Below are 14,162 nucleotides of genomic sequence, written 5' to 3'. Positions count from 1 at the left end.
ACAAAAACAAGGAAGAAATAAAGGAATGATGACCTTAATTTTTACTCCAAGCTGGGGAAATAGGTCATGTAGGCTACCTATGACAGTAAGGAACACAAAGATTTATACACCAGGAAGTGTGCAACAGCATTATTTATAGTACAGAAACACTTGAAATCGTCCAGAGTCAAGGAATGGGTAAATTATACTGCACCCATGAATGGTTAAAATATTATGCAGCCATTAAAATCACATGTCTAAGACCTTTATTGACATGGGAAGAAGGAGGTGGAAAATCGGAACACAAAGTTATTTGGAAAAATTGCAGCCAACCTTTCTAAAACTTGTGTATTACCGTGGTTATCTTGGAGCAGCAAATTTACAGGTTGTTTTAATTTTCTTCTTTATGATTTTTATGTTCCATAATTAGGTATTACCTGTCAAATAACAAAAGTGATTTTTTTTTTTTTTTTTTTTTTTTTTTTGCGGTACGTGGGCCTCTCACTGTTGTGGCCTCTCCCGTTGCAGAGCACAGGCTCCGGACGCGCAGGCTCAGCGGCCATGGCTCACGGGCCCAGCCGCTCCGCGGCATGTGGGATCCTCCCAGACCGGGGCACGAACCCGTGTCCCCTGCATCGGCAGGCGGACTCGCAACCACTGCGCCACCAGGGAAGCCCCAAAAGTGATTTTTTTTAATGAGAAAGTTTTAAAAACCTCTTCTCAAGCAAGAATGTCCAAATTAGAAGTTAAGGCAATATTCATTCATCCATTTTTTTCTTTCAGCTAGATTTGAGTATTGCCTTTGATCTAAGAGCAGTGCCAGACACTGGGGTACAGGGTGGATAGCATGTGAATTTGGGTATGGAGGATCTCATAATATGTGGAAAACCCTTGTGGAGGGGAAGAATAAACCAAAGAAAAAATAGAGTTTGAGAACCAGGAGAATCAGGAGGCCTCATGGAGGAGGAGGTGGCACTTGACTTGGCTCTTGAATGTATGGGAAGGGGTTGCTAACCAGAGAAGAAAGCAGGGAGAATTGGTTCCCACAGAAGGAATAGCAAATGTTGATTTGTATTCTTGGTATCAAAACTTGCCCGGCTGACACCGCCCCCTAAGATCGGACAACCGATCAGGATGCTCACAGAGGGTTTCCCCCATTCTGCGCTGCTTCACCTCTGATGCTCTGAGCCACAAGTCCACCTGGGCCTCTGAGTCTCACCTGAAATATCACTATCCACTTTAGTCCTCATATTTTACTCGGTTGTTCTTTTATCTGAGTCTCAAAACTAACCTTGTGAGTGTTTTTGTGACCCAATCTTTATGACTGACCATGACAGAAAACACATAAGATGAAATAGACCAGTGATTCTCCATCCTGACTGCACAGTAGAATCATGAGATTTAAAAAATCTCAGTGTTGGGGCCCCACCTCCAGAGATTCTTATCTATTTGGTCAGGGTTGAGACCTGGACATCAGTGGATCATAGCTTGCAGGTGATTCTAATATTCAAAAATATGTGGAGCATGTATCTTTCTAAACATACCACTTAAAAAGGAAAAACTGGATGTGGGTGTAAAATAATTCAAAACTTAGTCATTAAAAAGATGTCTCGTTACTGGGTAGATGCAACAAGGTTACAGGTGAATTAGATCCACAAATAGTGACTGTCTTCTAGCACAATAGAAATATGTTTGTTTTCAGACTGTCTTTGACAAAACAGCTCAGCTGATACTCAACTGATAAAAAATAAATTTGCTTTGGATGAGACTCAGTTTTGATTCTCTCCTCAGACAGAAAACGTTTTTCTGCCAACCACTCTTCCAAGAGCCCTTTTCAAGTCCCTGTTCCTCAGGCATAGACGAAAGGGTTCAGCATGGGGGTCACCACCGTGTACATCACAGTAGCTGTGGTGTCCTTCTCAGATGGGTGGGAGGATAAAGGGTTAAAATAAACAGCAATGATGGTGCCATAGAAGAAGGAAACGACAGCCAGGTGGGAGCAACAGGTGGAGAAGGCTTTCCATCTTCCCTTTGTGGACTGGACTCTCAGGACAGCACAGGTGATATGGATATATGATACCAGGATGCAAACAAATGGGGTGCTCATGATCAGGGCACCCTCAGTCAGAATCATCACCTCATTGAGGTGTGTGTCAGAGCAGGAGAGTTTCAGGAGGGGGGTCACATCACAGAAGAAGGGGGGGATGCCATTGTCTGCACAGAATGAGAGTTGGGCCATCAGCAGGGTATGCAACAGGACATTCAAGTTGGCAATGACCCATGACCCAGTGACCAGCAGGGCACAGAGTTGGTGGGTCATGTTTGCTGAGTAGTGTAAGGGGTGGCATACAGCAACAAAGCTGTCATAGGCCATCACGGCCAGGAAGAAATTGTTCATGTCCACGAACATGAAAACAAAATACATCTGCATGAGACACCCAGAGAAGGAGATGGTCTGCTTCCTGAGTATGTGGTTGGCCAGCATCTTGGGGGACAGAGGTGGAGGAGAAGCAGACATCCACGAAGGACAGGCTGCAGAGGAAGAAGGACATGGGGATGTGCAGGTGGGAATCCAGGCTGATGGCCAGGAGGATGAGCAGGTTTCCCAGGACCGTGGCCAGGTACATGCTCAGCAGGAAGAGGAGCTGCTACTGCTGGAGCTGCCTGGAGAGCCCCAGGAGGAGGAACTCAGAGACACTCGACTGGTTTGTCTCTCTCATGGGGCTGGGAGCCTGGGTCCAGAGGCAGACAAAGCAGGAAAAATTCAAAAGCCTGGAAAATGATGGTCAAGATGGGGCAATTAAGAAGATTGCAAGGAGAAAGGCCATGTGACAGAGGTGAGGCATTAGCACTTTGCTTCCTGTGTGTTTTGTGCCTCCTTTATTAGCAAAATGAGGGCAGTTTCCTTATGCATGTGCAGTACCTCCAGAAGGACACTGAGAGAATGTGACAGTGGTTTTGTCCATAAATCCTTTATATGTCTAAACTTTCTACCATAACCATGTATTTTTTTAAGTAAGTATCGAAAACACTATAGATAAAGGAATATTAATAGAGACTTTAATATTTATGAGTACTGGAGAACACATGTGTAAATGGTTACCATAGAGACTGACGTACTAAGCATATACCCTAATACAGGGTACTGATGCCATTGATATCATCAGTGGTGTTGCCTTTGAGAATATTTTTTATTTCCCTTATCTCTAATCTGTAGCTGTTACACATTCCTAACATGTCTGCTCTGAGGATGATGTCAGTGATCAAACAAAAACTGCTCCCAGGGGCTTCCCTGGTGGCGCAGTGGTTGAGAGTCCGCCTGCCAATGCAGGGAACGCAGGTTCGTGCCTCGGTCCGGGAGGATCCCGTACGTCGCGGAGCGGCTGCGCCCGTTGGCCATGGCTGCTGGGCCTGCGCGTCCGGAGCCTGTTGCTCCGCAGCAGGAGAGGCCACAGCGGTGAGAGGCCCACGTACCGCAAAAAAAAAAAAAAAAAAAAAAAAAATGCTCCCAGGTGGGTAATGATAGAATTGCTGCTGCTGATTCCTGCGCTCACATTTTCAGAGCACTTTACAGAGCTCTGAGCCAGCCCTCCTTGGCTATGTCCACTGAGCTCCTTAAGACTAACTTGTAAAATTAAAATGGAAGTGACCCAGAAGTATGGGCAGAAACCTGCCAATTTGTTTTCCCCACACTTCAGGGCCTCATAAACAGATAACACACACTGGTCATGCCTGGGCAATTTCGAGGAACTGCTGATGATCTCAGAACTGTTTCTATAGTGCCACTTAAACGCAAGATGTAGTTGCTTCCATGTCTTGGCTATTGTAAACAGTGCTACAATGAACACTGGGGTGCATGTATCCTTTCGGACCGTACAACACTCCAATATAAAATTAAAAGTTAAAAAAAAAAGGAATATGTAGTGGGGAGTGCCCCCTTAAGGATTTACCCCTTAACAAGGGTTTATTGATGAGTCTCACTGATCCGTCTCTTACTCAAGAAGAATGGCAGTCTTTCACGGTCCCCAGAATTCCCAGGTTTGTTTCACTTTTCTAGACCTGGCCAGAGATTATTTGTCTGAGGGAGAGGGACTTGTCTTTGGGTTTTTCAGGCTAAGTCTGCATGAACAAGGGGCTGGGGTGCACAGACTCAGCCCTCGGTGCTGGAAGGATGCTTGGGGTATCGTAGGGCCAGCTCTTTACAGGAGCCTCAATGGGCACTAAGGCTATATTCCCTGAGAGCCTCATTAGAGAAAGCAGAGAGTAATTGTCCCTTCTCCTCTGTGGGCTTTTTTTGGATCCAGCATTGATAATAAAGATCTGTCTTCAGAGTTACATAATTGCTGCTTCAGGACTTGGCAACATTGGAAATGATGCAATCTTGGGGGTAATCATTAGCCACAACCCTTCTGCTAGAGAGGACTCACAATTCTATATTTTATCCCCCACCCAATCTTGTTGGGAAATACACATGAAGCTGGATAGGGATTAAATTTTGGATTCACACAGATCTGTGCTGAATTCCAGACCCACATTATCAGTGGTATGACCTTGAGAAAGCTATCAATCTTCACAGAATTACAAAACTTCACCATCTGTAGAGAGGAGAAATAATAATCACCTTGTAGAGTTGTGCAAATTAAATATGTAATTTATGTTAAATACCTCATGACCCCTATCCTCATCAATGCACTGGGCTAGGACCATGTCCACTAGGTGGAGGTTAAAGGTGAGGGACTGTCCTGGTGGTCCAGTGGGTAAGACTCTGCGCTCCCAATGTAGAGGGCCTGGGTTCCATCCCTGGTTGGGGAACTAGATCCTGCATGCATGCCACAACTAAAAGTTCACATGCCATAACTAAAACATCCTGCATGCTGCAAGGAAGATCCCGTGTGCTGCAACTAAGACCCGACACAGCCTAAATGAATAAATATTTTCTTTAAAAAGGTATTAAGTGATATTTATATCCTTTGCTCTCTGCTCAATCATCTGTATTCTGCATAAATATAATTTGGAAATAGTGTCACATGTTTATCTTCATATGTCAATAGTTTTTTTTTTTTTCGGTACGTGGGCCTCTCACTGTTGTGGCCTCTCCCGTTGCAGAGCACAGGCTCTGGATGCGCAGGCTCAGCGGCCATGGCTAACGGGCCCAGCCGCTCCACGGCATGTGGGATTCTCCCGCACCGGGGCACGAACCCGTGTTCCCTGCATCGGCAGGCGGACTCTCAACCACTGCGCCACCAGGGAAGCCCTCAATAGTCATTTTTATAAAGGACCAGTTGACAAGTCTTTTATTCTATATTTTAATTTGGGGGTAAATGAGGTAGAAATAGGAACCATTGCTGAGTTCAGTTATAAGCTGGTAGAACATGGGTGCCAATGAGGAACCGAGAATTCCTGAGTCCATTATGTATCACTCTAGTTGTTCTGAAGGCAAGATCTGGCTTTAAGGTGCCCATAAAGGTCTTGATCTTATGCATTGCAAAGTTTACTTTCCTGAGTTGATAATATTAAAGAGATACTCATAAAAACCACACACCTGGGTCAGAAGTGGCAATTGAATTCCTAAAAAATATCTCCTCTGGAAACCAGAGTGTTCCTCTAGCTAATTCTTCCACTTTGGGTTATTTATAAACAATATATTCCCCATGCTGACTATAGCATCTTAATAAATATCTTTAACCTCCTCCCAGTAACTCAAAATAAGAATCTCAGGGCTGTAATGAGACTTCATGTCTCCATCAGACATGTGTTATGAGATCAAGTTCTCTCCATTCCATCTCCAAAAATAGGCCAACCGCTCCCCACACAAAATCATCAAAGATCTGGGGAGGAAGGGGAGAATAGTGACTGGATTAGTAAAGCAATTGTTTGCAAGTGATAGAAAACCAACTCATATCAGCTTAAGGAGAAATAGAATCTACTGGTTGATGTAATTGCAAAGTCCAAAATTCTTCATGCAAAGCCTGTGTGTTTCAGGCAGGTCTAGATTCAGGGACCCAAGTAATGACATCCAGACCAGTATTTCTCTATCTCTCTACTCTGTTTGCTTCTGTTCGACTTCATTCTACAGACTAACTCTCCATGTGGCAAGAAGGCAGCCACCAGTGTCTCTGAACTCACATCCTCTCAGACTAGCAATCACAGGGCACATAGAACTTCTCTCTACCGCTGCTTATTGGCACTGTTGTAAGGCAAGACTGTGATCATCCCTTTTTGGATCATATACCCAAATCAGAACCAACAATCCTGATGGGAAAGTGGGGTATTCTGGTTATCCTGGGTCATAACCCCAGTCCATTCCGTGTGGGAATTCAGTGATGGACATTTATCACAAAGACTAAGTGGAGGATGGGAGGAGTTTCCCAAACAGATCCCAAAAAATGGAAATGGGAAGGAATGCCCTGGAACTAAAAAAATTCGAGTTATCGGACTTCCCTGGTGGTGCAGTGGTTAAGAATCTGCCTGCCAATGCAGGGGACTTGGGTTCGAGCCCTGGTCCGGGAAGATCCCACATGCCGCGGAGCAACTAAGCTCATGCACCACAACTACTGAGCCTGTGCTCTACAGCCCGCAAACCACAACTACTGAAGCCCGCGAGCCTACAGCCCGTGCTCTGCAACAAGAGAAGCCACCGCAATGAGCAGCCCGCGCACCGCAACGAAGAGTAGCCCCCGCTCACCTCAACTAGAGAAAGCCTGCGCGCAGCAATGAAGACCCGATGCAGCCAAAAATTAATTAATTAATTAATTTTTTTAAAATCGAGTTACCATGATCCACCAGAGTCAATCCATCAACTGACCTGAGTTGAGCAAAGGATTGGAGAAGGAACACTTAAGACACAAGAATAAATCAGTAAGCTATTTTAAAAGTTAAGGTGAACTAAACAAAAACAAAAACTGTAATTAATGACAACCCAGTATCATTGAGCACACCTAGCACCCAGATCTTGGTTTCCAAATGCCATTCCCTACTAAAAGGAAATTGGATTCCTTAGAGAAAGGGCTGATTCCAGATCTGGGCAGAAAAAAACCAAAGTGAGTCTAGGACATTATGTGTGTGCCAGAAAATAAGGAAATGCTCAAAGTCCAATGTGAACATGCAGATGACTTTCATATGTATCACCATATCCATATATGGTGTTTAAAGTACTATTCTTTCAACTTTTCTTCAGGCTTGAAATTTTTCAAATTAAAGATTTGTGAATAAACAGATTTTTAAAAAGGAACAAAGATGCTAGCTTGAAAGGGCTCTCCCATTGGCTAAATTTGGAATAATTTAAGCATCAAAGAGAATAATAGGGAATTCCTTGGTGGTCCAGTGATTAGAACTCTGTGCTTTCACTGCCAAGGGCGCAGGTTCAATCCCTGGTTGGGGAAATAAGATCCCACAAGCTGCGTGGCATGGCCAAAAACAAAACAAAACAAATCAAAAAAAAATAATAATAATTGTAAGTAATTATAAAATATTAAATATATTACAATCTGTGAATCAATATTAATACTATCTTTTAAAAGAGAGAATTTTAAAGGTAACTTGCCATAACTGAAGGTGAAAAATTAACAATTAAGGGAATGAATTTAGCATTTACTCTGTCTTTTTAAAATGATCTGAAGTTCATCATGTGTTCATGGAGAAAATCTCTTCTTTACAGAATAATGCCAGTTAAGAAATATAGAAAAATTATACAACTAGGAAATACTAATTGCAGGCAGGAAAATATACCAATATAAGAACTGCTTTTATAAAGTCACTACCACCAACCATCTTTACCAGCAACACAGCATTTACAAAGTTATCAAATAACATCACTAATACCTCCAGTTCCACGCAACACCACAGGATTTATTGAAGCCCTCTCTCTTTCCAGCTCCACCAGTGAGAAATATGGCTCACATTAATCTCAATATATTAACTTATTTGTGCAGTCCACTGTACGTAGCCTATTTCCTAACCCCACCAGGCTGCCTTCTGGGTTGGCCATCTCAGGATGAGTTTCCAGTTGGCCCTGATGCCTGGCCCTGTGCCAAGCCAGCCCTCCTGTCGATCCCACATGTGAACTGTTTGCACCAATATTTATGCCCTCAATTCTCTAGACAAGTGGCTCACAACCAGAAACAAATTTACCTCCCAGAGGACTTTGGACGGTGTATGGAGACATTTTTGTTTGTCACAACTATGGGGAGGCTACTGACATCTAGCAGATAGAGGCCAAGGATGCTGCTAAACACCCTGCAGTGCACAGACAGCCCCCCACCAAAGAGAACCATCTGAATCAAGATTTCAAAAGTACTAAGGTTGAGACTATAATACACCTCATTGATAATTTGTATATTATTACATGGGAAATAATAAACTGGTTAAAATAAAATATATTATTTAAATTAATTTCATTTTAAAAATTTAATGGGGCTACTAGAAATTTTAAAATTACAAATGTGACATTTGCTGCCTCTAGGATCCCCTCAGGAGGCACATTCTATCTGGTTGTCCTTTTGTATTCTTTTTTCTGTTATTGTTGTTTTCTTGGTTGTCCTTCTTTTTATTGATATAGTATTATAGATATCATCTTTCTAAGTCTTGCTAAACTTAAAACCTTTCATTCAAAGACACCTACTGGGCATGTATTTAAGGGGGATCCTGGCTTTGTCACCCTTCCCTGCCGCCTACGGTGCAAAGGAAAAAAGGCACACGCCCAACGTAGAGCTCAAACCCACGACCCTTAGATTAAGAGTCTCATCTCATGCTCTACCAACTGAGCTACCCGGATACACCAGGGCAATGCGTATTTTTAGAGAGGAGTAGGTACATACTACTTGGCATGACCTTGAGGATGAAGCGGGAACACCATTGACACCTCCTGTGGGAGGAGAAGCTCACAGCAGCCCAGTGGGATTTACCCAGGTCTCCTGGTCAGCGGGTGGAGCCGGGACTCCGCGGGCCTGGAGTCGACAAAACCCACCGGGCCGGGCTGCTCCTTCCAGCTGGGACCGTTCGTCTTCCCGTCTTCCCGCCCAAAGGCGCCCCAACATACCAGAGATCACTCGCCTAATAGAGTCATCCATTCACTCAAGTGTTTATTGAGCGCCTAATGTATACCAGGCACTAAGGGTACAGCAGTTAACAAATTGGATTTTTTTTTTTTTTTTTGCGGTACACAGGCCTCTCACCGCTGTGGCTTCGCCCGTTGCGGAGCACAGGCTCCGGACGCGCAGGCTCAGCGGCCATGGCTCACGGGCCCAGCCACTCCGCGGCATGTGGGATCTTCCCGTACCGGGGCACGAACCCGTGTCCCCTGCATCGGCAGGCGGACTCTCAACCACTGCGCCACCAGGGAAGCCCAACAAATTGGATTTTTAACAAAGAGGAAGAAAGGGGGCCGGATTCCGGATCAGATGAAGTCGCTGCTTTTCATTTTTGTTTCCTTCCTCACCAGGCTCGACGCCTGCAGTTTAACGGAGCAGACAAATATGAACCGCGGTAGGTGTCTTTTTAGGGGCGATTCTCTCTCCCTTCTACGGATACTTGCCCTGCCCTCTTTAGATATTAAGGAAGGAACGAAGGACGGAACGAAGAAACGAAGGAAGGAAAGAAGGAAGGAAGGAAAAGAAAAGTAAAGTAAAGAAAAGAAGCATGATGCTTCCGAGGACACAGGGCCCTTTCTCACCGCGGAGGGACTATAAAAAGTCACAAAAGTAGCTGTACTGAAATAACAGAAATCCAGGCAGAAAATCACCCACAGTCCTAACCTAGATAAAGTCAACGTTATCTTTGGCCCACGTTACTTCCAACTCTTCCATAAGCGCCCATTCAATTCTTACATTCACATATCAAAGGTGCAACGTCTGCTCTCCACATATTCTGTTTACCTTTTGACCGGCATATTTTTGCATTTTGCTAGTCTCTCTTTTTTTTTTCCTCCCCTTCCCTTCTCGGCCCTTCCACACCCGATTCTTTCTTGGGCAGTCATGCAGGGACAACTGCAGTTTGGGAGTTACCGTTTGTTTTACAAGAACTGGCTCATATACGGTTTTCATAGCGGGATCTTCCAAGTCAACCGGGATAGACTGAACGTTCTTTTTTGAGGTTGAACACTATTAATGAAGCAAAATGTATTCCATGGTCATTCCCCTCTGCCTTTTATTTATTGTTTACCAAACTGCTGCAATAAAACTTCCTACATCGGTAGTTTTGTCTGTTACAGAAGTGGAATTAGAGGATCAAAGAGGTGTGTATACCAGACTGCTTTCCAAAACACAGGGTGAAACCACACATTTTTTCCATTAAGGTGTATGGGTACACAGTCTTTCTCCTTCCCTTCTTTTCGAAGTAAACATCTGTAAATTTAACTCACATTCCCTTATGGTCAGTGGCGTATCTTCGAATTTTATAAAGACCCATTTGCCTCTGTGTCTGTAACCCAAAACTCGCCCCCCCACCTAAAGATAGAGTGCTTCCTCATACTACTCCAGGTGGGACTCGAACCCACAGGCCCTGGCTGAGGAAGCCAGTGCCTTACCCATTAGGCCACTGGGGTGGCTGCTAAAAGTTTTCCTGAGAATATGAGAAGAAGGAATAATTCGTCAGCACTGGCTAGAAAATGCTCCAGGAATTGGCTTGAGTACTCAAAATTTGGCTGAATCCCTGCAACGTCCCAACCTCTATCCAAGTCTCTAGGAGCGCAGTCGTGAACAAAACAGAAACTGCCGATCCTGGCGGAGCTCCTGTGCAGACCGCGCACTCGCCGCCCGCCGCGCTCTCCTGCCTTTTTGTGGCTCCTCCAGCGCTGGCACCGCCAAATCTGGCTTGTCGGGTTCCTCCAGAAGGAGTCCCAAGCTCCGGAACGCCCTGGATTCTCCTCCGGATGACAGATTCAGCGAGCAGTGAGGGACCCTGGCTGGATCAGTGGTGTGTTGGGCCGGACCACCGACTGCAGTGTGTGTGATAAATGTTCGGTCCTCCCGGGCCCCGGCTGGACAGAAGACCCGGGAGAGCTCAGGGCTGGAGGAAGATGGTGCGGGACCAACACCGTGCGCAAGGGGAGGAGACCCCTCCACACCCTCCGAGGCTCACCCGCAGGCGGAAGTCAGAGCCTCTTCCGCAGCCTCCTGCGCAGGGGGCTGTCACTGAGGGCTTGGCCTACGTACAGGAGACTGGGGGCGCGCAGAATGTTCTACACCGGACGTCGCTCTTCCAGGCCCAGAGCCAGAACAAACCCCTCCCCATGGAGTTATACAAAGCCGAAGTCCCGGGTATCTGGACACACCCCTGCAATTTTCCTCGCAACCCACCCTTCTTTATTCACTAAGGCTTGTAATTTATCCAAATGTAAAAGCCCTCCTCCCAGGAGAGCTCCCGGTACCTCAGAGACTCCTCTCGCCACCTCCCCACCCCAAATGTATCTTTTATCATTGGAGCAACAAGATTGTCTAACGCACAGTCCATTTTCGAATTTCCTCCAATAATATCCTTTATGGCTTAAAAAAAAAAAAAAAATCCAGGACAGAATCAGAGAACACACTTTGATTCAGTCTTCTAATCTCCTTTGTCCGGCTGGTCCTGGCAGTCTGGCACAGGCCCGGATGAAGCGGCGGGAGGGCTGCTGGAACCGCCACCCCCAAGACTGCACAGGAACCAATTTGGAGGAACGCGGCCTTCACTGAGAGGAGCTAGGACGCTGTAGACGCGGCCCCCTTGCTCCGGGGGTGTGCTTCGTCTTCTGGGTGCGCGAGGTCTCGGCACAGGCTCTCCTCTTAAATCGATTGCACTCTAGCAGAAGGCGGGAGGAGGAGCAGACCCCAGGCAACACGCTTTCCAGAAGCAGTTGGCGGCCCGTTGGGACGGGACGGGTGTGTTTCTGTACATACTCATCTTTGAGGGTGACAGATTCAAGGAGGAATCTGCCTTGGTCTAGAAGCGGTCGTGTTTGCCGGTATTGGCAAGAGTCCTTGGTTCGACCGCAGCTTTGGGACTCCAGCATCCCTCTGGTTTTCCACATCCATTTAAACTGGGCCCGGAATTTCTTTACTTTCCCCAAAACAAGCTCTTCACTGCTTTGAAGTTTGTTTGTTTTTAATATCCAACATTTTCAGTTGTTTTTAGCGAGAGGATTGGTCCCCAAAACCCCGCACATTCGTGTTACTGGAAACCTCAGCTCTCTGCTGGAGTATTTTTCTTTGTAATTTCCTTCAAGCTGTTAATAATTTTTTAACCAATAAATTAAAGTTTAAAAAAATGTTTTTATTTTATTTATTTTTGGTCGCGTTGGGTCTTCGTTGCTGCGCGCGGGCTTACTCTAGTTGCCTCGGGCAGGGGCTACTCTTCTTTGCGGGCTTCTCATTGCGGTGGCTTCTCTTGTTGCGGAGCACGGGCTCTAGGCGCGCGGGCTTCAGTAGTTGTGGCACACAGCTTAGTTGCTCCCCGGCATGTGGGATCTTCCCGGACCAGGGATCGAACCCGTGTGCACTGAATTGGCAGGCGGATTCTTAACCACTGCGCTACCAGGGAAGTCCAGTTCCGCCCCCACCCCGCCCCCCCCACCCAGGAAATCTAATTCAAGAGTCAGCCTTGGAGTTCTGCGGTAGACTCTGGAAGAAAGAGGAGATTTGGCCTGAGGGGTGACCCCGGCCCACGGTTGCTCCAAAAGTGGGGAACCATCGCCCTTTACGGAAAGCAGCTCTCTGGGATTGGAATTCCTTAAGGGTCAAAGTCAAACACCACCGGGACCCCCAGCCGCCAAAAAAGGGGACTATCACAGCCTGACGTCCAGAGCGGGGCACAGGTTACCTGTCCTGATGGCGTGGACCCCAGGACTACCCCGCTCGGGCTCCAGGAACCCTTTCCCGATCTGGGACAGCGGGACCAGGGCAGACCGGGGAGCGCCCAGGTGAGGGGTAACAAGGAAATAGAGAGAAGAGGAGGAGGAAGAAAAGAGAATAAAGAAAGGGGAGGAAGGCCTGGGGCGCCGTCTCTAAGTGCCTCATCCATCCTCCCAGCTGGGTAGTCACGGCGGATACGTTACTGGACACTTAGCAGGGATGTTTGAGTCTCACTGGAGTAATTGCTGGACTTGAACCCTGAAAGCTATGTGACTTTGGGAGACTGTTGCCTCTCACGGATTTTCTCCCCTACCGGCCTTAACCTAATCGAAGCCCCAGGCGCAGCGCCCTGAACCGGGATGTCCGCACCACTGGACCACCGCCAAGACTCCTACTAAAATTTTAAAAGCACCTGGAGACACATTGAGGCTTTGAAATATTTTCTCTAATTCTCTCTTGCAGTGTTGGGTTCGACGCCCAAGGTTTGGGGCCTCAGGTCGTTCCCAAATCTCTACAGAGGAACTGTTTTTGTGTAAAAAGAAGTGAGCACATCCGGGATTTGAACACAGGACCTTTCACACCCGAGGCAAGAATCGTACCTCTAGACCAACGAGCTACACGAAGCACACCCTTTGGCTCTCTTCTAAGACTTCTTGGCGTCCCGGATGTGGAACAGGGAAGCCAGTGAAGTGGTGTGGGGAGGAGGTTCCAATTTCAGACCTGCCGGGAAGTGTTGAGCTCAAAGACCAGTGAGCGAGGCAAGGACCCCAGAGCTCCCCATGCCCACAAAGAGGGGAGCGGCCCCTGCACCCTACCCCCCGACCCAAATCTGGTGGATCCAGCGCTCAGACAACAATAAGCCCACAGGCCCGGAAGGGCCAGCGATCCGTGCGTCCCCTCCCGGCCCTTAGGTCACTTAGCAAACACTCCTTGCAGCCGGGAGCGCGCTTGTGGCTGCACTGGGGTAAAAGCCAGCAAGGAACTCCGGGTCCGGCAGGGCAGCGTTGAGTGCCTTTTTTTAATCGTTTAAATTTTATTTTATTTATTTTTTATACAGCAGGTTCTTATTAGTTATCTATTTTATACATATTAGTGTATATATGTCAGTCCCAATCTCCCAATTCATCCTACCCCTGGCCACTTTCCCCCCTTGGTGTCCATACGTTTGTTCTCTACATCTGTGTCTATTTCTGCCCTGCGTTGAGTGCCTTTTTGCCCTGCGTTGAGTGCCTTTTGACGGCAGGTCACAGAAACGCCTTGCTTGGAAAAGCCACTCCCCCAGGTGTGGTATCCTGGTTACTAGTCGCTACCTGCTGAGTTTCTCAGGACTCCAAACAAAAGGTCCAAACTAGAAAGAGAGCT

General features: G+C 46.6%; 1 protein-coding gene across 1 annotated transcript; it reads right to left on the bottom strand.

The window, feature by feature from the left end:
• Nucleotides 1–1,766: 1,766 nt before the first annotated feature.
• LOC116740519 (olfactory receptor 1F1-like) lies at nucleotides 1,767–2,699 on the bottom strand. The gene is given in 3 exon segments (XM_032606164.1): nucleotides 1,767–1,834; nucleotides 1,837–2,470; nucleotides 2,472–2,699. Coding segments are annotated over 3 exon segments (930 nt in total).
• Between the last annotated feature and the right edge of the window lie 11,463 nt (nucleotides 2,700–14,162).

This window comes from Phocoena sinus, chromosome 15, assembly GCF_008692025.1.
Source record: "Phocoena sinus isolate mPhoSin1 chromosome 15, mPhoSin1.pri, whole genome shotgun sequence".
Lineage (NCBI taxonomy): Eukaryota > Metazoa > Chordata > Mammalia > Artiodactyla > Phocoenidae > Phocoena > Phocoena sinus.
This window is presented reverse-complemented; position numbering and strand designations above follow the sequence as displayed.